This window comes from Nelumbo nucifera, chromosome 2, assembly GCF_055504915.1.
Source record: "Nelumbo nucifera cultivar China Antique chromosome 2, China Antique-T2T, whole genome shotgun sequence".
Lineage (NCBI taxonomy): Eukaryota > Viridiplantae > Streptophyta > Magnoliopsida > Proteales > Nelumbonaceae > Nelumbo > Nelumbo nucifera.
In genome coordinates, this window is record NC_142650.1 from 58,178,403 (window position 1) to 58,205,145 (window position 26,743).

At 41.8% G+C, this 26,743-nt stretch overlaps 1 protein-coding gene across 1 annotated transcript in view; it reads left to right on the forward strand.

Annotated features, from left to right (window-relative positions):
* Positions 1-26,743, forward strand: part of LOC104586177 (uncharacterized) — a 32,479-nt gene that overhangs the window by 1,225 nt on the left and 4,511 nt on the right. Inside the window, exons 2-8 of the mRNA XM_010243336.3 lie at positions 156-227; positions 5,374-5,463; positions 7,113-7,155; positions 7,719-7,825; positions 10,666-10,761; positions 11,374-11,564; positions 11,722-11,791. Of these exons, the coding sequence (XP_010241638.1) occupies positions 156-227; positions 5,374-5,463; positions 7,113-7,155; positions 7,719-7,825; positions 10,666-10,761; positions 11,374-11,564; positions 11,722-11,791 (669 nt within the window). The remainder of the gene's footprint in view (positions 1-155; positions 228-5,373; positions 5,464-7,112; positions 7,156-7,718; positions 7,826-10,665; positions 10,762-11,373; positions 11,565-11,721; positions 11,792-26,743) is intronic.

The following is a 26,743-nucleotide window of genomic DNA, read 5'->3' on the forward strand; positions in this document are numbered from 1 at the left end:
AGTTAGGAAATATTAAATCTTTTTACTAATAAAGGAATTTTTAAATCTTTTTTATTTATATGGAACAGACATACACATGTTTTTTTTTTTGTTTAATTTCTTTGTCCTCCCTTTCTTTTCTTTATACATAACTGATTTTATTTTTGAATTTTTAGAAGAGAGAAATATTTCAAGATTTGGCTCCATTGCTGTGGAGCACACCTGGTGCTATTGCTGCACTCTTACAGGTATATTTATATCCTTGTTTTCTTGACTATAAAAAAATTGTTATCCTTGTTCTATTTGTCATTTTGTCTGAGCATACTTCTTTCACTGAAGTATGCATGTAGTTTGCAATGTATTGCTATGTTTCATTTCTGATATTGTTCACCATTTAATAGGACATTTAAGATATTCATTATCCTTGATTGATCTGCTATGTTTAGTCAACCACAAAAAAGGTAAGATAATGATTCATTTACACTTATATTTCATAAATAAAGACCACAAACATGCAATAAAAGGTAAAATACTGAATACTTCCACATATAGTCATTGTATTGCAAGCAAAAAATGTAGGATTGATAGGCCAAGATAGAAGTAATAGTCTTCATTTTTCCAACTCAGGGATAGTTCCTACTCCTAAAAAGGAGAAAAAAATGGTTGGGTTGAGAGCAGTAAGAGAACATTGACCCTCTGATGAAAAAACTGTCTGATATGGTTCTTGTGTTTGTGGCACCTTCTCCGCACTAGCACACCTTTGGAAGAAGACCCAGAAAAACTCCTATGAGTCATTACAAACATTTACAGAAACACATTTCCTTAGGACCATTACCAATGTTGGCCCTGACTATCCAGGGTTTAGGGAGGGGTGGTCTGGGTATGACCTAACAATTGCTATTTTTTCAAATAAAGTGGCCACTGGCCACCCTAAGACTTAAATTTGCATTCTCATGCTCATTGGCTTGAGATTTTACCATTGCACCAAGCAAGGGTCCCTACAACATGTCAATATTTAAGTGCCTGTTTAGGAGGGCTGAGCTGAACATTCAATTAAGCTGGTTCAGTTGCTTTGAGGCACTCTGGATAAGCTATCTAAAGAGGCTTAAGTGGACATCCCAAAAAATGACTGAATGACAGCCTATTTGTGCTCCCAAATGGGCACTAAGTATTTTAAGAAAAGTGGGATGAAGCAATTTGCTCTTTCCTGATTTATTGAGGAAAGATTTGCTTTGCCCACTTAGTGGTATTTTAATTGACTGCATTAAAGCCCATTACCGTTCCACTTAGTAATATTATAATTGTCTTTCCTTCTAAATTTTGTATTACAGTTTTACCTTCCAAGTGGTAGTTAGTTGATGTTAGTTGATTAGTCATTGGTCTACTTGTTTGGCCTTGTTGATGCTTAGTTCCCACTGATGATTGCATCATGGGTATTAACTGAATGGTTAATGATGAAGTATGGGCTCAAATTATCAGTTTTTTAATCAACAATAAAGAAATTCATATGGATCAAAAGAGGAAGAGATACATGACATTACTGAACCAATATGGCTCAGTTTGGGAAGAGTGTAAATACAAATACAGCGAAAAACCTACACGGTATTTCTAAACCTTGCTTTTGCACTGCACATATTTGTAATTGCACTCTTTCCAAACTGAGCCTAAGAGGAAAATAGAAGACCAGAAAGGAATAACAACAGACACACAGATATCCATAGCTCTATGTCCAACTCCAACCACAATTTGAGCACAATAAAAACATTTGGCCTAAATTGATTAGGAATCTGTCTAGTCAATAATTACTTAACACTTTGGAAACATTGCATTCCTTTTACTCTCATGTATATTGATATCCAAGTTATTTCCACCTAGAGGGAAGCTAATGATTTTTAAAAGTTCATTGAGCTACGCTCTCTCCTTGATATAGGATAAAGTACTCTGGTACCAAATTGATATAGGATCAATTACTCTGATACCTATCTGATATAGGGTATGTTTATTCAAAATGTGTTCCTAAGGCCATTACCCAATGTTGCCCCCGGCTATCTGGGGTCTTGGGAGGGCTAGACTTGGTACGATCCTAACCTTTGGAATTTTATCACACAAAGTGACCACCCTCATACTTTTTTTTTTGACACGTAAGCCCTCATACTTGAACTTATGTTCTTATGCATTCTGGCTCGAGATTTTACCATTACACCAAGACCCAGTAATGGCCCCTTATTAAAAATGTATTCATAGAGTTAGGGAATATGTTTAAGAATGAAACTGATGTGAATATGTGGGATGGATTGGGTTAGGAAGGTCTTGGTGCTTACTTAATTTTGAGAATTTAAGTTTGTTCCATAACTTTTGAGAAACATAAGTCTAGGTTTGAAATGTTTTTTTGACAAGTAAAAGGATAAAATTTTATTAAAAGAAGAAAGAAACTGAATACAACCTCAGAGCAGGTATTGGGATAACACCCCCAGACCACACAACTACGACCAACCAACAAGAACAACAAAAACAGAGAAAGCAAGAGAAACACATCATTTTTGCAATAACCGCACCAAAGAAGTGATACACCTGCAAAGCCACAGGTCAATCTTCCACCTCACCGAGCTCTTCTTGGCCTCCCTCCTTACCCCAAGATTCTCCCCCTAACTCTTCAGAGACCTTTCTGAAGCTTTCTTCTCTCCTTTGTCTCTCATAAACTTCCAAGGCTTTCCTTGCGACATCCCCCCCCCCCCCACACACACACAAAAAAAAAAAAAAACAAGCCCAGGGATTTACCAACTTTCACCTCTCTATCGACTAGTGTCTTCAAATGCATGCCACCTTTCTTCATCTCCTTATCATTTGGATCCTCCTTAGGAGATACCTCACTCGAATCAGACTCATCCCTCACAACTTTCTCTGACAAGTCCGGATTGATCGGCTTCTCCTGGTTAGAACCATCTTGACGAGGTTTATTTCTGACCCCATTGGATGAGAATGAAGAAACCGGGCAAGATTTCTCCTGACTCTAAGAACTTAGTTTAATCCTTCTTCTTTTGTAGATCTTTTTATACTTACTTGTTGCTTCAGTTCCTACCAGGCCCTCCTTTGCCTTGAGACAACTTTCGTGATATGCACTACATTGAGTTTGCTTGAATTTCTAGTCTTTGTTGGGATTTCCGAAGCCTCACTGTTGTCTGCTACACTCGGTCCTTTTCCCTTGCGGTCCAAATCAACTCCCAACCTTCCAACAAACACTTTCGAGACCCAGTAACTGGTGTTGATCCTATGATTCTTGACTTGACTTACATTCTCTGAATCAGAGACCTGCTTGCCCTCAACTTCTGGAAGACCGTCCCTTTATTCCCTATCCCCTCCCTCCTTCGAAACCTTGTGATTGCCCTCCACCTCCTCTACCCCCGCCTCCACCCTAATTTTACTCATAACCCCTGCTTCCAGATCCTTCTCTGAGCTTCCTCCATGAACTAGAAACAAAGTCCCTACACTCTTGGCTTAACTCCAGGCACGGCAAGGTAGGTGTTTGCTCTTTCTTCTCAACCCCTGGAATGAGCGCCTGAGCAGAGGAAAAAACTTTGTCACCACCTCCTTGAGAATGCTCCCTAGATCTCGAAGGGACTTCAAGATTGAAAAGACAAGGCTCAAGAGTTTGATCATCAGAAACATCAGCCGCCGACAAACTGGTATTTGAGGCATTTTGAGGAGACCTTAGGTCTGCCCCCTTCTTGAAGACTCTTTTCTTGACTCTCCCCCTTCGGATTCCAAGATCAATCTCCACCTAAGCCACTGGCCCCATGCCTCTTAACATCAGACCACTTTTTCCTTGAAGCATGGGCCCAACTATTTGTATTCTCCAGTTCCTTATTCGAGAAATAAAAACTTTCTTGGAACCGACCCCCTGATTGAAGACTCCACCACATGTTCCTTTTCTCCAAAGAACTCTTCGGATCCCAGCTGCAAAAATACATTTTTTACCCCCCCCCACTTTTACCACGTCCCCCCTTTCACTTCCGCTTGACCCTCCAGCTCCCCGATCTTTCGCTTTCCAACGTCTTCCTCCTCCCGACTTGCATTCACAGGATCAGCCAGCACCCATTTTCCCCTTGCAAAGCAGTTTGACTCCTCGATTTGATCAGGCAAGACCAATGAATCCTCCTGAACCCAGCAAAACGGGATGCAGCCTTCAACCACCAGTTGGGGGACTTAATTAGGGCTGAATTTCTTGCAGTGATTCAAGGGATGAAGTTGGCAAAAGACATGAATGCGGTAAGATGATTGTTCAGAGGGATTATAAGTTAGTAGTGTAATGAATCCAAATTCTGTGATTTTGACTTATAGAAATGAAATAAAGAAATTTAAATGGCTATTTATCAAAAAAGGCTAACCAGCAGCATGACTTTGAGGATACAGTGGGTTAGAAGATTGGCTAATGGGCTGAGGATACCTCAGCCAAGCAAGGGGTTAATAGGGATCATCTGTATTGGGCTCAGCTATAATGTGATCTTTTGTTGTTTCTTTGTGGAGTTTTAAGTGAGAGGTTGCATCTCACTCTTCTCCTTGGGATGCTTGTATATAAAAAAGGGCATATGATGCTGAAATGCTACTTTAACAGCATGAAGAAAGCTCCGATCTTTTGTTGTTTCTTTGTTGAGTTTTAAGTGAGAGGTTGCATCTCACTCTTCTCCTTGGGATGCTTGTATATAAAAAAAAGGTATATGATGCTGAAATGCTACTTTAACTGCATGAAGAAAGCTCCAGAAAATGATTGAGCTGCAAGAACAGAATGGCCAGGACAGATAAGATTTGAACAATGAATCAACTCCATCTACCAAAATTGACTACCTAACTTGAGAATGAGACAAACACACTGACATCAACTTACCCATAAAAATATTGCTCACATTAACCCTTCATTTATTCACTTCCATAGATCTTTCTAGGAACTTCAGAAACTTGTTGATAGTACCCTCATCCTCTCCCTAACCACTTCAATCCTAGATTATTTGCCCTAGGCTTGCCTGCCTTTTTTGCCTAATAGCTGCTGTGGACTTGTTAATCATGTGAACATATTTTTTGTCGGGCTACACATACTGATATAGTCCTTTTCTTTTTGGTAAGATTTTTATGATTGTGGGTGCTTTGAGTTGTATGATTGTCTTAGGAGATCAATTTATGAAATTCTACCTCCTTTTGAAATTTTATATAATTTTAATTAGGTTAAGATTATGAACGTCTTTTTTCATATAACTTATGTATTATTGCTGTAGATATACTTTACTATCATTATGTCTATTATGTATTTGCATCTTGTACATTATTTTAAGCAAGTTTTTTGTATACTGTAAACCAGTGCCGTGATTTATGACTGATTCTAAAACTCATTCTTATTTGCAGGAGATAGTCTCCATATATCCTGTTTTGTCACCACCAACCCTTACTCCAGCTGCATCAAACCGAGTTTGCAATGCACTTGCTCTTCTTCAGGTCAATTATTATTTTTAAAAAAATTTGTATCTTCATTTTTCCCATTAGTTGTTTGTTCTTTATTCTCTTTGAATTTATCATGGTCAGATGACCCTTCTTGGATTTTTTTTTCACTTTTTCAGAATAGTGCTTATTATATATACTGATGATTTCAATGACTGTTGGTTTTGCTTGATGGTCTTCAAAGCCCAACTTGATAATATTACTTTGAGTAACACTAAGGGTGCATTTTTTTTTTTCTTTACTGCTTGCAAGATGCATCTTACACTAGACACCTGGACTGTTGTGTGTGGGGGAGTCACCTGGACGAAAAGTCTAAATCAATGTTCCATATGTATGGTGTATAATGCACCTTCAAGGGGTAATAGCATTACTTTTGATTTTGATATGTTTTTTCAATACTTTGTAAAACATAGGGTTTCTATAGGGATCAAACACCTTCAATTTGATTGGAAAACCCAAGGATGGGCTTGGATTGTGGGAGTGGATTTGGATTTAAATTCTATTTTTGCATCAATTCACAATAATTAAAATGATTATCCATTTATCCCCAGCATCGTTTTAAATTTTGCGAAAAGTACTTGTTTTCTGTTCTCCTAAAATTGGTAATTTAGTATGGTGTATGATGTACCTTAAAGGGGTAACAGTATTACTTTTGATATGTATTTCAGTAGTTCGTGAAACATAGAGACCAAACACCTTCAATTTGATCGGAAAACCCAGGGATGGGTTTGGATTGTGAGAGTGGATTTGGATTTGAATTCTATTTTTGCATCAATTTATGATAATTGGAATAATTAACCCGTGTTATTTCAAATTTTGCTAAAAATTCATGTTTTCCATTCTGCTAAAACTGGTAATTTGAAGTCTAAGGATTCCTCCTTCCAATTCACCGCCGTTTTTTCTTTTCTTGAAAAACAAATCACAGATAACTATGATTGCAAACTAAATGGTTTATTGTCATTCTATTATTTCATATTTTCACTCTTTACAGAGTTACTTATGAAATTGCATCAATATCTTAAATCCAACTAGTCAGCACCTAGGCATTGACTAGTCATCACATTGCCTAGGGAGGCCAAAACGACTTGTCATTCCTCACCACATTGATGATAATGTATTTTCTTTGCAATATCTGTAAAACAAAGAGATTCTTCTTCTTTGATGGTGAGACTCCACCATCCCCTTCTTGGTTGGTGAGATGCCATTCCCAAGGTGGGTTGGATACTGAGACTGCCTTGTTCTCTGTGTTGCTTCTTTGTTTTTACCTCTAATCTCTCTTCCTTTTCCTAGTTCTTTCTATTCCTGTACAAGAATGCCATTAAAGCCACATGCAACTTTGAAGCAACCCCTGACTTGGAATTCTTGTCACAATACTGAATCAAAGAGTTGTTGGAAAATTTTCTGAGTACACAAGACAAAATGCATGTGAACACAGACAAAAGGTAGTCAGTTCGATGTTAATCACGAGTCACGACTTGGCCTATTTTATTTATCTTTGATATGCTTGTAATTTTTAGTTCTATCTTGCACTGCAAATTTGAATTCATTTCTTGGAACTTTGGAAATGGATGTATGGATGTTGCAGGTTCTTCCCTTTTTGTTAATTTTCCTAGAATTATTATTTTCTTATTCATTTATTTTTGCAGTGTGTGGCTTCTCACCCAGATACGAGGACCCTATTCCTGAATGGTAACTTCCTTGATGCCATTAGATGTATAAGGGCTCTCTCTCTCTTTCACTGGATTGCAATGAAAAAACTTAATTCATTTTGTAGTTACTTAGAATACAAGAATGCTTCAGAAATCTTAAAGTATACTTGTGCATGAATGCCTTATTTTCTTGTGAGTGCTTTGGTGGGAACAAAATCAAGATGGGGTTAGAATCAGGTTTGTTGTTGAAGACATTATTACTTAAACCCTTTGATGTATTGAAAATGGTGCAGAAACTTCCTGCAATACGAGATACTGTAACTATGTTGTGGTGTTAGGTATGAGGAAGGGGGCAATGCCTTCATGCAATAGACAGGGATATTGAGAGAAAAATGGTGGTATTGGAATTGGTAGTGGTAGAGTTATCTCCGTACTTTCTTGTAACTATTTTTCATAATATTAGCTTTTATTTGTAACAGTTTTGCTTGGGTATAATGGTTAACAATATCATGGGTTATTCTTAAGGGATTTTTCCATGAAGATTAATATATTAGCTATTTTCTTAAAATTCATTAACATGAGGCAAATTTTGTTCCTTTACAGCACACATTCCTTTGTACCTGTACCCATTCCTCAACACTACAAGCAAGACAAGACCTTTTGAATATTTGAGGCTTACGAGCTTGGGTGTCATTGGTGCTCTTGTAAAGGTACAAATTTGTACTTAACAATTTAGTATGTTATTATTGTTCCTGGCATCCTGCATCCTATGGGCAACTATGTGAAAGTTTTTGATCCTATGGTTGTTTTATATTTTTTAATCAAGACGGTCAAAGGAACTTGTTAGCATATGAATGCAAGGATCTTCAAAGAGAAATCACAATTGAAGGAAGCTATCATAGAAAATATTTCTGTTAGGGTGACCTATTGGGTAATGCTATTGCATGTATTCTCACCTGTGGGTCCACACCCCTAGATTCCTTGTTTGCATCACCCTATCACTAACTTGGAACCACCTTCTTCTTCTATCTGTTGGAAGCTTACCTGTTTTAGCCAATTTCAAACCTTGGAGGAGGGCTAAAAGTTCTGCTCTAAGCGAATCTCACACCTATATTGGACCGGAATATAAAGATATTACCTTTTCTTCACCATCTCTAAAAGCTTCCCCAATACTTGAGGGTCCCGGGTTGCCAAATGAACTCCCATCAAAGTTAAGCTAATTCTTTGTAATGCTGAAGGGACCAAACTCTCCTGGACCAGGGCCTTGGTAGTTGAAGTTTTTCCACCCCCTGATTATATCCTGCACTAAAAACTCCTTGGATGATACAATTTTTCCTTTCTTCCCAAACCATCCAGAGTATTGCTACTGTAGTGGCTCCAAATGACCCTTCCCCTCTTCTTCAATTGTCCAAGGAAACTTGCATAAAACAAAGCTGCTACAGAATGTGGGGGTGACCATTTGCAACCAAAAAGAGAGGAAAATCAATCCCAAATACATGAAATAAAAGAACAAGAGATCAATGGGTTTGCAGCCGGCTCACCATAGGTATAACAAAGAATGCAAACATAAGGGGAAAGCCACCGATTAGGCCTTCTCTTTTGAAGCACATTACAGAGTGTTAAACTTCCTGACTAGTTGAGTGGAGATGGGTAGTGAAAAAAGAGTTACAAGAAAACATTCCAGAAGGAGAGACTATTCAAGCTCACCTATCCAAGCAAGATTGGTCCAAGAAAATAGAGCACAAAAGAGAGAGAATTTCATCAGCTGCCTCCATTTCAGCTTCCCTAAGCCCTCTTCTTAGACCCAAATCCCAAGAGTCCACATTACCATGAATTGATGAGATGGATTTTTGTTAATGCAAAGAAAGAGTATAGAGAGAGAAATCTAACGATGAGGATTCCCCAAGCCAAAGTATCTTCCCAAAAGAGCACTTTATTGCCACAACATGCATCACAATTCACACCTGAAGAAGGGAAGTAAAGAGGGTAGGGGTCAAGAATAGTTTTCCACAGAGAACACATAGCCCTAGGGTTGATTCCAGTGTCCCAACTCTTTGTTGCCAATCCATAGATGTTGACTATCACCTTGTGTACTTGATTTGTATTCTTATGTCATGGATTTATGGGATCTCTTTCATGTGGTTTGGTTACTCCTTACATAGTATACATACTTGAGGGCATGGACACATGTTTCATATTTGTTGGCACACCTCATTGATGTTTATATTTTGATAGCTCCCAACAGAAAGCTTTGGGGTCTGTTTGGTTTGCAGGAATAGGAGTCTGGAATTGGAATAGGAATAGCCCATGTTGTTTGGTTGAGCGGAATCAGAATCCAATTCCCATTCCTGGCAGAATGGCATTCCTCCATTTGAGGGAATGGCCATTCTGCCTCCCTGGGAATGAGAATTCCCCCCGACCAAAAAGCCTCCCTCCCTCCATCTCTGTCAGTACCCCCCTCCAATGGCTAACTTTGCAAACTCTGGTGATTTAAGTCACTTCTGGTCATTGCCGGAAATAATCTCATTTCAATTCTGATTCAAGTTCCTGTCTGAACCAAGCGGTGGGGGATAGGCCATTCTGATTCCGATTCCAATTCCGGCTGTGAACAAATAGTTTCTGGTAGTTTAGGAACCTGTCAAGTTGCTTTTCCTTGTGCTTTAGTTTCTGGTAGTGTAAAAGCATGTTGAATTGCTTGTCCTTGTACAACTGAGGATTAGATGCATTTCCAACTAGAGCGAGCTTTAAAAAGTAAGAGCACAAAAATGCACTGTTGGATCAACAGGCCAAACATAGGGGCCGTTTGGCAAGTCTTTTTGGGAAGATCTTCTGGTAGCTCTGACAGTCAAAAGATGCATTTGAGTTTTTGCATTAAGATCTGAGCAGCCTGAAGCACATTTTTTTAAGGTGTGTCTTTCCATGCGAAGACAAATAGAAAAAAACGCAAAAGCTCCATTTGGAGCTTCCCGAAAATTGCCCGTTTTGAGCTTCTCGCGTCCTTTTAGCATGCCGGCTTTTGGCAGCTAAACGGGAAAAGACCGAATTGCAGTCTGCCGGGCTTGTAAATAGCTGACAGACCACGCGGAAAGACACGCCAAACGGGGCCATAATTAACCCTTTGCATAGGTGATAAGAAGACATCCTTAAGTTGGTCTATTAGGGAGACTACCTGTTCATTTTTGTCATCCCTAAGGCTCCTTATCTGGCTCAAATCTTAGAAGCACCCTAAGAGGGCAGCACCAAGATGGAATGGATAGATGTTTATGAGTTAAGATGATGTAAACCTTTGAAACTTTCTAGTTTAAACGGGCTGCCACCAAATCCTTTTAGTCTTCCCAGAATTTTGCTTGCTCCCTGAGACTGGATTGTATCTTATAAACTATTGATAATGATGGTCCAATGACTTCTGTTGCTTTCCAGGGATACACCACTCATTTGCAATGATTATGTTAAGATCAGATAGCTGAGTTACCCATAAAAAAGAACTGAAGAAAAGAAAGACAATTTTACAGTACATATCTTAATATTTAATGTGGATATTCATTTGCAGGTTGATGATACAGAAGTTATCAGTTTTCTTCTTTCAACTGAAATAATTCCTTTGTGTCTGCGAACCATGGAGATGGGTAGTGAACTTTCAAAAACAGTAAGTGACTTGTTTTCTTATTCTATTATGTTATGTTTTTCTACCATTTTGCTATTTGCAAGTTTATCTGATGGAGGACAATTTGTTGCCTTATTGGTTATATCATATATGGTCCATGATGAAAAGGAGTATATATTTCTTAACCAAAGATCATGGTGACATATTGCTTATCAGAATTTAGAAGTACCTTCTTCTGCCATTACATTGTATCATTTCTTGCTTGAATGTTATATATACATGGATTTGGGCTTTTGCCCCCCCAAATAAACATGGATGTGGGCCTGGGGCCTAGGGTGGAGCCAATCCAAAATGAGCTTCAGACAAATGAGCTCCTATTAGTTTCTTCCTCTGTATTCATTACTTAACTGTTAGAATTTATTAAGTATTGAAAAGGAATGAGTAATTACAGCAGTGAAGCATCCCAAAAATTTAGGGTAGCTCGAGCTTCATAACCCCAGCCCTTGATATTTACATATTTCATACATTCAAATTGCCCTCTGTATTCATTACTTAATAATCTATCTTATTTCAATTGTTTTGGGTAATGCAACTATTTTAGAACAAATATGTGTTTCTTCCTTGGTGTGAACCTTTGCTTATGTGTCTACACAGGTTGCTACATTTATTGTTCAAAAAATTCTATTGGATGAAGTGGGATTGCGTTATATTTGTGCTACAGCAGAGCGTTTTTTCGCAGTGGCTCGTGTGTTGGGAGCCATGGTTAACTCACTCACTGAGCAACCTTCATCCAGGCTGCTAAAACATATTATTCGGTGTTACCTTAGGTTGACGGATAATCCAAGGTTGGTGGTGGAGTAGTTTGTGGCCTAAGCTCTAAATATAATATATCAATGCCATTTTTTTTTCTTTCTTTGTTCTTCCTTAATACCTTATGCCTTATTTTCTGTTTATATGAAACATCTAACCATATGGCTATGATTCTTGGTTTCCATGATGCAGGGCGTGTGAAGCACTAAAAACTTGCCTTCCCGAAATATTAAGAGATGCAACCTTCAGCAGTTGCCTTCGTGTAAGTGTTGCAGTGATATTTGAGAAATGCCATTACTATCATTCACAATTTTGTTTGTTGTCTTGCTGTTTTCATTCTTGACATTCTACCTGTCAAGAGGCTTTCTTTTATTTAAGCGAAATGAAATGGCCATCATGGTTTTTACATTTATGATTGCTTTTTTACAACCCATGTAAAAAATCTTTGGTTGCAAGTAAAACTGTTCATATCCCTTGAAGAATTGGTTTGGTGTTACTTTCATTTTATTTGTTGAAAACATTAGTTACTTTAACGAAGGTGCCAGCCAGCTTTCTGGTAGGGTCTCTAGCTGGTTGTAGTGCGGACATGGGGTTGAGTGAGTCATTCCTTCAACCTGGTTGGGGGGGGGGATCTCCTACACTTTTTTTTTTCTTTTTTCTTTTTAACTTTGCCCTAGACTTGCATTCAGTCTGTGACAAGTGTCTCCTTGTACATGTGAATATCCATTCATATGATAATACACATGTTAAGGGCTTACTGTCAGTCTGTCACATGCTGGATGGAAGTATTGGAGATTCAGAGTTGGTTGGGGTGGGGGGTTGGGGTTTGGGGGAGGGCTTTGCCTAGCAAAATCCTTAGTTACTTTAAGATGTTTGTGGTAGGAACTGCCTACCTCGATCTCGGTAGCCTCTTTGAGGGAGACTCACCTCCTGAGAACAGAGAAAATAGAGGAAGAAGAAAGGTTTCTATTCATCTTTTATTACAGAATTGGGATCCTCTTTATATGGACTCAGATGGCTCATCATGAGAATCAAATATTCCCATGTGTAGATGTAACTAACTCTGGGATCAGATTTTTTGCCATGGCTGCTGGTTCCCTCTGTCTTCTAACAAACTGCTGCGCTAAGGGTGGCTTTGCACCTTGACTGCTGTGGCTATGGGGCCTGGGCCTGTGTGGGCTGCAGTGGTCGTAACAACTCCCCCCCTCCTTAAGGTTGACCTTGCCCTCAAGGTCCAAGTTAGGGAACCTGTCCTGAAGCTGCAGATACGGCTCCCATTTGGCATCTTCTAAGGGCAGACCAGCCCATTCAACTTTTGCTTCTGGGACCACTTGGTGTCCTTGGCGAACCCACCTGAAGTTAACAATGTGGATGGGTTCAGTTTCCAGATCCCCTTCTTCTGTGAAACGGGGAAGGGTGGTAACACAGTTGGCTAGGGGGCCTGCAGCCTTCTTGAGGAGGGAAACATGGAACACTAGGTACAGCTTGGTGGTGGCAGGAAGCTCGAGGTGATACACTACTGACCCTACCTTCTCTAGTACCTTGAAGGGACCGTAGAATCTGGGAGCCAGCTTATGCCAGGCCCGACGGGCAACTGAGACCTGCCTATATGGCTGCAACTTCAGATAAACAAACTCGCCTACCTGAAACTCTACCTATTTGTGACTGGTATCATAATGTTCATCCTCGACTGGGCCTTAGAGAGATTGGCCTTGAGACTTTTCAGGATGTCATCTTGGGCTGTGAGCGTGGCTTCTACTTCAGCAATTTTAGTAGTTCCCAATTCATACGGGAGTATGGGGGGTGGGTCACATCCATACAGTGCCTTAAATGGAGTCATGTCGACAGCTGAGTGATAGGCCGTATTGTACCAATACACAGCCCATGGAAGCCAGTAAGTCCACTGCTTGGGCGTTTCCCCTGCAAAGCAACGCAAGTATGCCTTCGGGCATCTATTAAGGACCTCTGTCTGTCCGCCCGTTTGAGGGTGATAGCTGGTGGAGTCCCTCCAGAAGTGGCTGAGGAAGGAGGGATCTCGATCAGAAACAATGTACCTTGGGGTCCCATGCAGCTTGGTCACGTCCTTCATGAACATGTTGGCCATCATGGTGGCAGTGTATGGATGAGGCAGAGCTGAGAAGTGTCCGTACTTTGTTAGCCGGTCAATCACCACTAGAATTACTGATTTGCTGGCTGAACGAGGTGGACCTGCTATGAAGTCCATGGAAGTGTCTTCACACACCCGTTCTGGAATTCTAAGCGGCTGCAAAAGCCTCGCCGGTTATTGGGCTTGGTATTTCTATTGCCAACACACCCCACATTCAGCAACATGTCATTGGACATCCCTATGCATACCTAGCCAGTAATAATGACTTCTCAATCACTTAAGAGTGCGCAAAACTCCTGAATGTCCCCCCAAGCTGGAGTCTTGGAAAAGCTTCAGCAGATCAAGGATGTGGGCTAAGCTAGGCGAAATCATGTATCACCCTTAGAAAAATAAGTTTGGCCCAATAATAGTGTAACCACTCACCCTGGCTGGATCCTTTTGAACCTGGTTTCTGATTACCCGGAGATGGGGGTCTTGCCTTGACTTCTGTCGAATGGCTTTAAACAAAGGGTAGGTTGGTTCTGAGCAAGTGAGCTGGGCTAGATCTTCCACCCGAGAGAGAGCATTGGCCACACGATTCATGCTGCCTGGCTTGTACTCAATTCGGTAATCATAGTCCATTAACTTTCTGATCCACTTTTGCTGCTCTGGGGTGTGGACCCTTTGCTCCAGGAGGTATTTGAGGCTTCTTTGATCAGTTCTGATGAGAAGCTGCCATCCTAGCAAATAAGTCCTCCAGTTTTGGATGGCTAACACGATGGCCATTAGCTCCTTCCCATATGTGGATTGGGCCCGGTGGGTAGGAGCTTGCTAAAATAGGCCAGGGGTCTCCCCTGCTGCATCAGTACTGCCCCCCACGCCCACACTGGAGGCGTCACATTCAAGCTCAAAAGGTTGGAGAAGTCTGGTAGGGCCATAATGGGTGGTGTAGTCACTGTAGCCTTGAGTGCATTAAAATCCTCCTGAGCTTCCTCATCCCACAAGAATGATTCCTTCTTTAAGAGTCTCATGATGGGGGCAACTATGAGCCAATAGCCCTGAATGAACCCGCCTATAGTAGCCGGTAAGTCCCAGGCTCCCAGCAAGCCCCTTAAAGCCGTCAATGAAGTGGGTTGGGGCCAAGATTGGATGGCCATCACTTTTTTTGGGTCAGCTGTAACCCTTGCCTCATGTACTATGTGCCCCAAATAGTGAACTGCTCTGGCCGAAAGAACACTTGGAGGTTTAGCATACAGTTGGTTAATCCTTAGGACTGATAACACATGCTGCAGGTGCTCTAGGTGGGCCTTCTAGTTGCATAGTATCGGATCAAGGCTACGCAGCCATTGCACCCTGAAGATGACATCAACACCGAGAATTCAAGGGGTGCAAGTCTACCGAGAATTTCTGCCCTTGGATGGAGATGGTTTCCCTCTTGCAGATACTATCGCAATTTATCTTATGTCTATTGGTCACATGAACTGAAAAAGGGGAAGTGGGTTGGAGTGTCATACCCAGCCGTTTGGCCAGGAGGCAAGTGATGAAGTTCAGAGTTGATCCACTGTTGATGAGAATAGCTATGGGCCTGCCCAGAAGTCTGCCCGTGACCCGTATGGCTTGGGTGGAACCTAGGCCCATCAAAGCCTGGAGGGAGATCTCAGCTTCTTCTTGGTCCGGGCCCATTGGGCCGATTTCCCCATTGGCATGTGCGGTGGGGTCCACATCCGGGGTATCTTCATCTAGTTGCAGGAGGTAAGCATGATGGGCCTTGCACTTGTGGCCTGGCCCAAACTTGTCAGCGCAGTTATAGCATAGGCCCTTTTCGCGCCAGGCTTGCGTTTTGGCCCATAAAAGGCACTTATAGGGTACTGTGGGCCGAGGTAAGATGGGTCTTGTGGGCTCACTCACAGGCTTAGGGACCACCGGTTCAACCTTAGGAGGACTCAAAATCGGGCTTAGTAAGTGGTTATTTCTCCTCAGCTGGTCCAACTGCTCTTCTTGCAGTCTGGCCAGACCCACTGCTGCCATGACTGTTGCCGGCTATAACACCTTGACCTCCAGGCGTATATCGTCTCGCAGTCCCCTGATGAAACAACATACCAGTGCAGTTTTTGGCCACCCGAAAACGCGAGAGGATAAGCGCTCAAATTCCAGCTGATACTCCATCTCCGACCCCGTCTGCTTCGGCCTGGTAAGTTGTTCATTATAGTTCACAAATGTTGTTGGGCCAAATCTGATGCAGATGGCCTTAGTGAACTCTGACCACATCACCTGTGGATGGGAGCGGCGATACCACAGAAACCAGAGGATTGCATCACCGTTCAAATGGATGGAGGCGATCGATACTTGCTGATGTGCAGGGATTTCATGGTATTCAAAATACCACTCAGCCTTAAAGATCCAAGGAATGGGATCTCCACTGGAATATTTAGGAAAATCAATTTTGGTTACCCTGCCTGGAAATGGAGCGCCACTCCTTCCTCCTCGGTAGTTCAAACCCTCCATCTCCCCCTCTCTCTAACTGGACTCCCCTGTCTTCTGTTGTGAGGCCATGGTGGACATGGTAGCCCGCAGTTCCTTCAGCTCAGTGACCACCTGATGCGGAACTAACTCAATCTGATCGACCCTCTCGTCGACCGTAGTGGATCGTGTCGGCAGCATTGGAAGTGACAACCTGGCTCTGATACCAACTGGTAGGAATTGCCTACCTTGGTAGCCTCTTGGAGGGAGACTCACCTCCTGAGAACAGAGAAAATGGAGGAAGAAGAAAGGTTTCTATTCATCTTTTATTACAAAATTGGGAGCCTCTTTATACGGACTCAGATGGCTCATCATGAGAATCAGATATTCCCATGTGCAGATGTAACTAACTCTGGGATCGGATTTGCTGCCATGGCTACCGGTCCCCACTGTCTTATAACAAACTGCTGCGCTAAGGGTGGCTTTGCACCTGGACTGCTGTGGGCTCTAGGGCCTGGGCTTGTGTGGGTTGCATGGTCATAACAGAGCCCATGAACAAGTCCTCCAACTTGTGGCCCACCTATTAGATAGTAGATACATTTACATCTGCAGGACACCAAGGCAGTTGTGGGCATTGGAGGTCTTAGTGGCCTTGATCCATTTAGAGGGTGAAACTATACTATGGTTTCAATGGTATTGGTGTTGTTATCCTCAACTTATGTGTCCTAACTTAACTGAATCTGTGTATGCTTGTTTTGGCCTTTCTGGCTTTGGCAATTGTGATGAAACCTTGTCTAAGCATAGACAAATTTGATCAGTTTGAGATTATCAACAAGAATTTGAAATGCTTGCAGCAGGATGTATGGTTGGATTGAAAAAGCTTTGGTTGATTGTTTCATAAAGGGGCTTATGGGAGGATATATGGTTGCTCTATAGGGAGTCATCATAGAGAACGAGATCTATACAATTGTGATGAAAAGTTCGGGCTGGGCCATAAGTGTAAACACCAGCAACTTTTTCTCCTCTAAGCTTATGATTCTGAGGGGGAAGATGACCTTGCTTATCAAGCTGAGCCTAGCATGAGGATGTTGTTTAAGTGATTCCTGAAAGCTATCTTCAAGCCCTTACAAGAATCATTTCACCACAAACCATGTGTATATCTAGGGTTGTCCATGAGCAGCCAGGACCAGTGTTCGTTGGCAGCGGAAGTACACTAAATTTCATCAGAGACCGTGTGGCTAAGCAACTGGGGCTACCAATTCAATCCATAGAGCCATTTTCAATCCACATGGCCAATAGACAACAACTATTTGTGTGATGGAATTTGTAAGGGGTGGGAAATTGAAGGTGCAAATGAATAGAGTGAGGGTTGACTTACATCCCCTAGACTTCAAGGTACGGACCCGGTCTTGGGAATTCTATGGTTGAGGCAGCTTGGGCCCTTGGTTTCTGACTAGGTTGACTAACTATGGACTTCAAGCTGGGCAGTTGGACCTATCACTTAAAGGGACTTGGCCCAAGCTCACCTAAACAGGACAGTTGGGTTGTACTTAAGTATTGCCTACATACAAACCCACCAGTTCTACTGTACATGGGCTCAGATTACACTGTCCTGGTTTTATCCTCTCATCCAACTAGCATACCAACTGAAGAGTTGGGCCTGTAGCAGCTACTAATTGAATATAGTGATGTCTTTCAAGAACTTAAAGGTCTTCCTCCATCTAGGGCCCATGATCATAGGATCCTTATCCTGCTAGGGGCGAGCCCAGCTATTGTATACCGCTACAGATATCCCAATTTGAGAACGCTGAAATTGAAAAAAGTAGAACTTTTGGAGAAAGTAATGTTCCAGCCTAGTTTTAGTCCCTATTCCTCCGCCATTCTAATCATGGAGGATGGGACTTGGAGGTTTTAGTTGACTACTGGGCACTAAATCATATGATAGTAAGGGACTGATTTCCCATACTAGTGATTGATGAATTGTTGGATGAGTTGAAGGCTGCCACTCTTTTCTCCAAGGGTCTGGTTAGAGTAGAAAAGCTCTGATAGCTGTTTTGATAAACTTTATGAAAAGAAGAAAGAAGAGAAAAGTTTCTGCTAGAAAAGAAAAGAAGAAGAAATAGAAGAGAATGAGAGGAAGCCAAAAGAATTAGATCTGGCCGCCCCCTTCCTTTTAATTATATAATCATAAAAGAATGTACAAGTACAAGTATGCCCTTAGTAGGTCGGCTACTTGTAACAAGCTAAAAAGAACCAGCTAACGTAATATAAACTAATGGGCCTAAGGCCCAATGACTACCAAACTGAATTATGTAAATAAAAATTAAATAAAATCGGTCCAATAAGAGAACATCGGCCCAATAACTCAACACTCCCCCTCAAGTTGGGAATAAATGTCACACATTCCCAACTTGCGTAGATCATGCTCCAACTTGTTTCTTGCAACTTGTAAGAACATCAGCAAGCTGCAAATCAGATGCAACATGTGGCAAGCAAATGTCCTCTGAAGTCGCCCTTTCTCTTATAAAATGTCTGTCCACTTCAATGTGCTTCGTCCTATCATGCTGAACTGGGTTGTGGGCAATGTTAACATTGCTGCTTGATTGTCACAGTATAACATCGTAGGTTCTTCTGCCTCAATCCCAATCTCTCCTAACAAGGAACGGATCTAGAGGAGCTCTGAAACATTATGTGCCATGGCTTTGTATTCATCTTCTGCACTTGACCTTGCCACAATTGTCTGTTTCTTACTCTTCCATGAAACTAGATTACCTCCAACAAGAGTACAAACTCCTGATGTAGATCTCCTGTCATCTAGACACCCTGCCCCCTGCCCAATCAGCACCTGTGTAAGCCTCTAGCTTCAACTGTCCATGGTTAGCAAACAATATGCCTCTACCCGGGTGTCCCTTCAAATAAGAAAGTATCCCATCGATGGCCTCCCAATGATGAACTCGTGGGGCATGCATGTATTAACCCACCACACTCACTACATATGAGATGTCTGATCGTGTCATACATAAGTAAAGTAACTGCCCCACTAATCTCTGATATCTCCCATCATCCTTCACTAGTTCACCTTCTGAAGCATTTATCCTGTGGTTTTGATCAATAGGTGTACTAGCTGCCTTTGCCCCAAGTTTCCCTGTCTCCTGTAGTAGATCCAGAACATACTTCCTTTGTGAGATGAAGATTCCATGTTTTGATCTTGCCACTTCAATGCCCAAAAAGTACCTCAGCTCCCCAAGATCCTTAATTTCAAACTCTTTGTGCAGATTTTCCTTCAAGGAATCAATCTCACTCAGATCATTTCCTGTAACTACAATGTCATCCACATACACTATCAAAATTGACACCAAGGACCCCCTCCTCTTTATAAACAGAGTATGATCTGATTGAGTCTGAGTATAGCCAAAAACAACAAAGGCTCTTCTAAACCTGTCAAACCAATCTCTGAGTGATTGTTTCAAACCATATAGAGACTTCTTCAACCTGCACACCTTTCCCTTTTTCACATCATCGTAGAAACCAGCTGGAAGATCCATATACATCTCTTCTTGCAAGTCCCCATTTAGAAAAACATTTTTCACATCAAGTTGGAAGAGTGGCCAAGAGTATGTAGCTGCTAGTGAGAGAAGAATCCGGATTGAGCTCATCTTTGCCACTGGTGCAAAAGTTTATGTTAGAATGCTCGAGTCAGGGGTATTTTGGTAATTTTGGTTTATCTTCTTGAAAGTGAAAGGTCTATTGTATCTGAGTTTAAGTTATGTGTCCCATCTTCTATGAGGGACAAAATAGTTTTTCTTGTAACTCTAAGTTTTTTGAATAAATTCAAGTGGGTCGGCTAGGAGAGGGGTGATTTTACATTCTCTCTTCTAGTCTGGCCGAATACTCTTCTTCTTCTTCTTCTTCTTCTTCTTCTTCTTTCTTCTTCTCTACTTTGATCTAGAATCTACTAGGGTTTACTCACATGGTATCAGAGTGATAAGGTCTCGTGTTCTCTCTTCTTGCTGCTGTCCCCTTCCTGGGTTCGCCACCAGCTTTGCAGTAGTTTTCATCCTTCAGCTGACCTGATTGGAGATTCGATAAAGGGCTGAAAAATGAGTTGTCGTTTTGAGGGTCTGGAGGTGAGAATGCCTCTGGTCGGTGCTGTGGTGGTTGTTGAAGTGGTACACTAGACCCTCTATTCAGTGTACGAAGAGGGATGAACGTAGACAGGTATGAACACTGCTGTCGTGTGCTCAAATAATGGACTGTGAATGCTATTTTGTGCTTCAAAAGTTAGTTGTTGTGGAGCTTGGTGAGACTGATACGCATATCAGTCATGTCCTTTTTTTTTTCTTGCTCATATGTGTGCTGAAAGAAGAGTCGTAGACTGCTGAAGTCCACGACAGCAGTGGCATGGTGCTGGTTGTGTCGTGGTGGCTGACATATCTATGATTCTAAATGCTTAAAAGTGAACTCCTGGACCTTGTGTGTAATGAGTTCTGCAGTATGAAGAACAAGTGTTTGATGAAATGACTGAGTGATTTCAGCCTTGGCGTGTTGATGGTAAATGGTCTTGCAGTGTGCAGTCAAGGTGTTTGATGTGTTGACTGAATGATTTCAGCCTTAGTGTGTAGTGTGTAATGTGCAGTTGAAGAAGTTGGAGTTGGTGGTATCATAAGTGAGATAAGTCTTGTGAAGTGTGTGAGGTTGTGGTGTATATTTGAAGGTGAAATAATTAAGATGACTTTATTTGCAGATGGGAATGACAACAAAACAGGCATCATGCTTTCTCCAGATTATCTAAGTGTTCAAATGACATCCATCAAATTGAATGGTGAGAATTATGTACCATGGGCAAAATTCATGGAGGTGTTCTTGAAGGCCAAGAGGAAAGTAAAACATGTGAGAGAGAAACCTCCCTCTGATTCCCCTGGGTTCAGTGACTGGGAACAAGATGATGCACAGATAATGACGTGGCTTTGGAACAACATGGAACCAAAGATTAGTGTGAACTTCATGTTCCTAGATACAACCAAAGAAATCTGGGATCATGCTAAGAAGTTGTACTATGGACAAGACAACACAACTAGGGTATATCAGTTGTACCAAGAGTACTTCAATTTGAAGCAAGGAAGTCAAAACTTAGAAGAGTACTATGCAAGTTTGAGGAACATCCGCAATGAGCTCAATGTGTATCACCCTCTAACATCAGATGTCCAGATCCAATAACAGCAACGTGAACAGCTTGATGTGACTAGATTTCTTGTGGGCTTGAAGGCTGAGTATGAGCCTGTCAGAGCACAGATATTGGGGGGATCCGCTCTCCCCTCACTTGAAGAAGTTTTTGCCTGTCTTAAGAGGACATCATTTGAGCCGGTAGAAGATTCTTCCTTCTCTGATAGATCTGGTTTGGTAGTGACTAAAGGGAGTGGTTGTGGAAGTAGAAGTGGTGGTGGCAGCAGTGGACCTCCAAGCAACCGTGGTGGACACATGTTTAACCGGGCTAGTGGCCGGATTGGAGGCCGAGAGTCAGGGGGAGGCCGTGGAAAAGGAAGGAGTAATGCTCAGAGAAAGTGTACACATTGTGGCTTAGAGGGGCACACAGTTAATTTCTGCTATGATTTGCATGGTCCACCCAACACTTGGGCTCACCATGCTACGTCTAAGAGTAGTAGCACAATTACTGAAAGCTAGCAAACTGACCCAACCCCCTCCACATCTGCTTGTGCTTCTGGGCAGTAAATGGTGAGTGTACCATGTGCAGTATATGAGAAGTTCCTTCAAACATCTCAACAGAACACTGCTACACTTGCCCATTCAGGTATGGCTTGCTTAGCTTCCAAAGCCTCACCCTGGATCATTGACTCCGAAGCCTCAGACCATATGTCTGGGACTCTTGATGTATTTTCTTCCCTTTCTCGCTCCTCCACATCTCAAACAGTTACACTTGCTAATGGTTCTACATCTCCTATCTGTGGTGTTGGTGATGTTGATCTCTCCTCCTTGTCTTTAGCATCCGTTTTATATGTCTCTAAGTTCCCTTTTAACCTTATGTCTGTTAGCAGATTAACCAAATCCCTTAATTGTTCTGTAACCTTCTATCATTCTTCTTGTGTGTTTCAGGATCTCAAGACGGGGAGGAAGATTGGTGAAGGGCATGAAGCAGGTGGTTTGTATTACCTTGATGGTGGTTGCCCCCCAGTGGCTTTTCAGTCGTCTCTTACTCCTCTCCAATGGCACTGCAGACTTGGTCATCCCTCTCTCAAGGCTTTGAAGCTGATGGTTCCTTCCTTGAGTCATCTTTCATCTTTAGACTGTGAGTCATGTCAATTGGGAAAACATCATCGAGTCTCATTTAGTCCAAGAATTTATAGTCGTGTCTCAAGTCCTTTTGCTTTAGTTCATTCTGATGTATGGGGTCCAGTTAAAGTGGTGTCATACAATGGGTATAAGTATTTTGTAATCTTTGTTGATGACTTTTCAAGAATGACATTGATCTATCTTATGAAAGACCGTAGTGAATTGTTCTCTATTTTTCAAAAATTTCATGCTGAAATACGCACTCAGTTTGGTGTTCATATGAAAATACTTTGCTTCGATAATGCCAAAGAATACAACTCCTCACCATTTCAGCAATACCTAGAACATCATGAGATAATTCATCAAACTTCTTGTGCCTACACCCCGCAACAAAACGGTGTAGATGAACGGAAAAATAGACATCTTCTTGAAACTGCTTGGTCCTTGATGATCAATATGAATGTCCCAAAGCATTTTTGGAGTGATGTTGTTCTTACATCCTGTTTTTTGATAAATCGGATGCCCATGTCAATCCTTGGAAGTCAATCCCCTTTCTCTGTGTTGTTTTCCACTTTGTCTCCATTTCCTCTCACCCCATGAGTCTTTGGCTGTGTTTGTTTTGTTCAACACTTGGGGCCTGGAGTAGACAAGCTAGATGCTCGAGCTATGAAGTGCATCTTTCTTGGCTACTCGAGGACTCAGAAAGGGTATAAGTGTTATTACCCAAAATCTCATAAATCGTTTGTGTGCTCTGATGTCACCTTCTTTGAATCAGTTCCATTTTTCTCAGATGCCGGGGTATCTTCTTCTCCCTCTGTGGTTCCTCTTCCTGTACCGGTTGTTGACACTCTTCCCATAGCTCCCATTCCTACTGCAGATGCACATCATATGCCTGTTACTACAGAGAGGCCGCCAATTACTCAAGTGTATACCCGCAGAAGTGCTTCGGCCCCTCCACTTCAGCACCTATCGACAGATCCTGCTACTTCTCCTTCTCCCTCAGATCTTGATCTCCCTATTGCTCTGCGGAAAGGTAAACGTACTTGTACTTCTCATCCCATTTCAGACTATGTTTCCACTGCTCACCTTTCTGCTTCTCATTGCAAGTTTATATCATTACTCTCATCTGTTCCCATTCCCAAGACTGTACAGGAAGCCCTTACCTCCCTAGGGTGGCGGCAAGCCATGGAAGAAGAACTCTCTGCTCTACAACATAATCACACGTGGGAACTCATCACTCTTCTTCTTGGTAAGCACACTGTTGGGTGTAAATGGGTCTATATAGTGAAGTAACTTCCTGATGGCAGTGTGGAACGATTGAAAGCAAGGTTAGTGGCCAAGGGCTATTCTCAGTTATATGGTGTGGACTATATGGAGACATTCTCTCCTGTGGCTAAAATTGGTTCAGTTCGGGTGTTGATTTCATTAGTTGCTATGTATGATTGGCCTCTCGTACAACTTGACATCAAAAATGCCTTCCTACATGGTGATCTTGTTGAGGAGGTGTATATGGAGCAACCACCAGGGTTTGTTGCTCAGGGGGAGGCTGGTAAGGTGTGTAGGCTCAAAAAGGCAATCTATGGACTGAAACAATCTCCACGTGCATGGTTTGGCAGGTTCAGTGAAGTGGTGAAGGCCTTTGGGATGAAACAGTGTCAGGTTGATCATTCTGTGTTCAGCTATAACTCAAAGGATGGGAAAATCTTGCTAGTCGTGTATGTGGATGATATTGTCATAACTGGAAGTGACAACAATGGAATTGACAGGCTGAAGAAATTCTTACAGGACCACTTCAATACGAAAGATCTGGGGAAGCTGAAGTATTTCCTAGGAATAGAGGTTGCGAGGTCAAAACAGGGGATCAACCTATGTCAGAGAAAATATGTTCTTGATCTACTTGAAGAAACAGGGTTGTTAGGTGCTAAACCAGTAGAGACTCCGATGGAACTCAATGCCAAGTTGAGTATGGATGCAGGTGAAGAGTTTGATGATCCTGGAAGATATAGAAGGTTGGTGGGAAAGTTGAACTACCTGACCATTACCCGATCAGATATATCATTTGCTGTGAGTGTGGTGAGTCAGTTTATGCAACATCCCCGGGTTCCTCACTGGGAAGCTGTTCTGAGAATTGTTAGGTACCTAAAGGGTGCTCCAGGTCGTGGTTTGTTATACCAAAATGGAGGAACTCTTGAGATAGTAGGGTACACAGATGCTGACTAGGTTGGCTCTATATCAGACAGGAGATCATCCACAGGGTATTGTACCTTCCTGGGCGGCAATCTTGTAACTTGGAAGAGCAAGAAGCAAACAGTGGTGGCAAGAAGTAGTGCAGAAGCATAATACAGGGCTATGGCCCATACCACATGTGAACTAGTATGGATGAAGAACTTACTACAGGAGATGAGATTCTCAATTGACAAACCCATGAAACTATACTGTGATAACCAAGCTGCTGTTCACATCTCATTCAATCCCGTCTTCCATGAAAGAACTAAACATATTGAGGTGGATTGTCACTTTGTGAGAGAGAAAGTGATAAGTGGGGTAATAACTACATCTCATGTGAGCTCAGGAAATTAGTGGGCAGATCTCTTCACAAAGGGATTGTCTCGGGGAAGAATAGATTACATTTGTAACAAGTTGGGACTATATGATATATACTCTCCAGCTTGAGGGGGAGTGTTAGAATGCTCGAGTCAGGGGTATTTTGGTCATTCTGGTTTATCTTCTTGAAAGTGAAAGGTCTATTGTATCTGAGTTTAAGTTATGTGTCCCATCTTCTATGAGGGACAAAATAGTCTTTCTTGTAACTCTAAGTTTTTTGAATAAGTTCAAGTGGGTCAGTTAGGAGAGGGGTGATTTTACATTCTCTCTTCTAGTCTGGCCGAATACTCTTCTTCTTCTTCTTCTTCTTTCTCTTTTCTTTCTTTCTTCTTCTCTACTTTGACTTAGAATCTACTAGGGTTTACTCACAGTTTCTAAGTAATCTATGTCATTAAGTTTGACTATACCCTTTTGCAACCAGCCTTGCCTTATACCTTTCTATACTCCCATTCGCCTTGTATTTCATTGTATAAACCATCTGCATCCAATTGTCTCCTTGCCTTCTGGTAGATCCAGAATTTCCCATATCTGATTCTTAATCAAAGCTTTCCTCCTGCATAGCTATCTTCCACTCAGTTTTGGAGAGAGCTTCACTAACATCCTTTGGTATAGACACAGAGTCAAGGGAGGAAAGGAAGGCCCGGTAGGAAGGAGATAGTCCATTGTAGGAGAGAGAGTGTGCGATGCAATGAGCAGTACATTTTCTCTTCCCTTTTCTGAGTGCAATAGGAAGGTCAAGGTCATCTGTAATGGGGTTAGTAGTATCAATAGGAACTAGACTATCAGAGGAAGCAAGGGGCATACCTGGATCAGTGTTAGTCGAATCTGGAGTCTCCGAGGAGTCGATAGGAAGTGATGTGGGTTCTTTTGCTGTGGAATCAACCTCCCTATGCAGTTGAAGATGCTGTCGTGTAAAACATTGAGAAACAGGATGCAAGGGAGGTTGTAAAGTAGGTGAAACAGGAGGGTCGGACACTGGAGTGGACAAAGGGGCTGGAACTGGAAGTGGTATTGGATTTGTCACTTCCTTCCCCAAAACACCCCCTGAGAAGAACCCATCGAGAAGAAAGGTGTGGACTCAAAAAAGGTAACATCCATAGTAACATACCAACTCCCAGAGACTGGGTCATAGCAATAATACTCCTTTTGGTTTCCCACATATCCAAAGAAGACACACTTCTTTGCCTTAGGGTCAAGTTTCGAGCGATGAGGACCAAGAACATGGATAAAGCATACACAACCAAACACCCTTAGAGGAATATGGAACAACTCCCCCTCAGGAAAAAGAAGGCTGAAAGGGGTGCTATATCCAAGAATACGAGAAGGCACCCGATTAATCAAGAAAACCGCTATAAGAACTGCATCACCCCAAAATCGAACTGGAGCAGTAGAGGTCATCATCATGCTTCTTGCAACTTCCACAACGTGTCTGTTCTTTTTCTGCTACACCGTTCTGTTGTGGAGTGTATGAACAATTGCTTTGATGGATTACTCCATGCTCTGATAGGTGATGCTAGGTTTTTTTTTTCAAAATATTCTTTAGCATTGTCTGACCTAAACACTTTCACTCATACCCCAAACTGCGTTAGCACCATTTGATGAAATTGTCGAACCAAATATGGCACATCATCACGGGATCTCATCAAATATAGCCAAGAATATTGAGAATAATCATCCACCAACAGAAGGAAATACCAATAGCCACCCATAGAGGGAATGTCTACAATGTTTTCCAAGTTTACAACCTTCACACTCTAAACTGGACAAATTAACAGA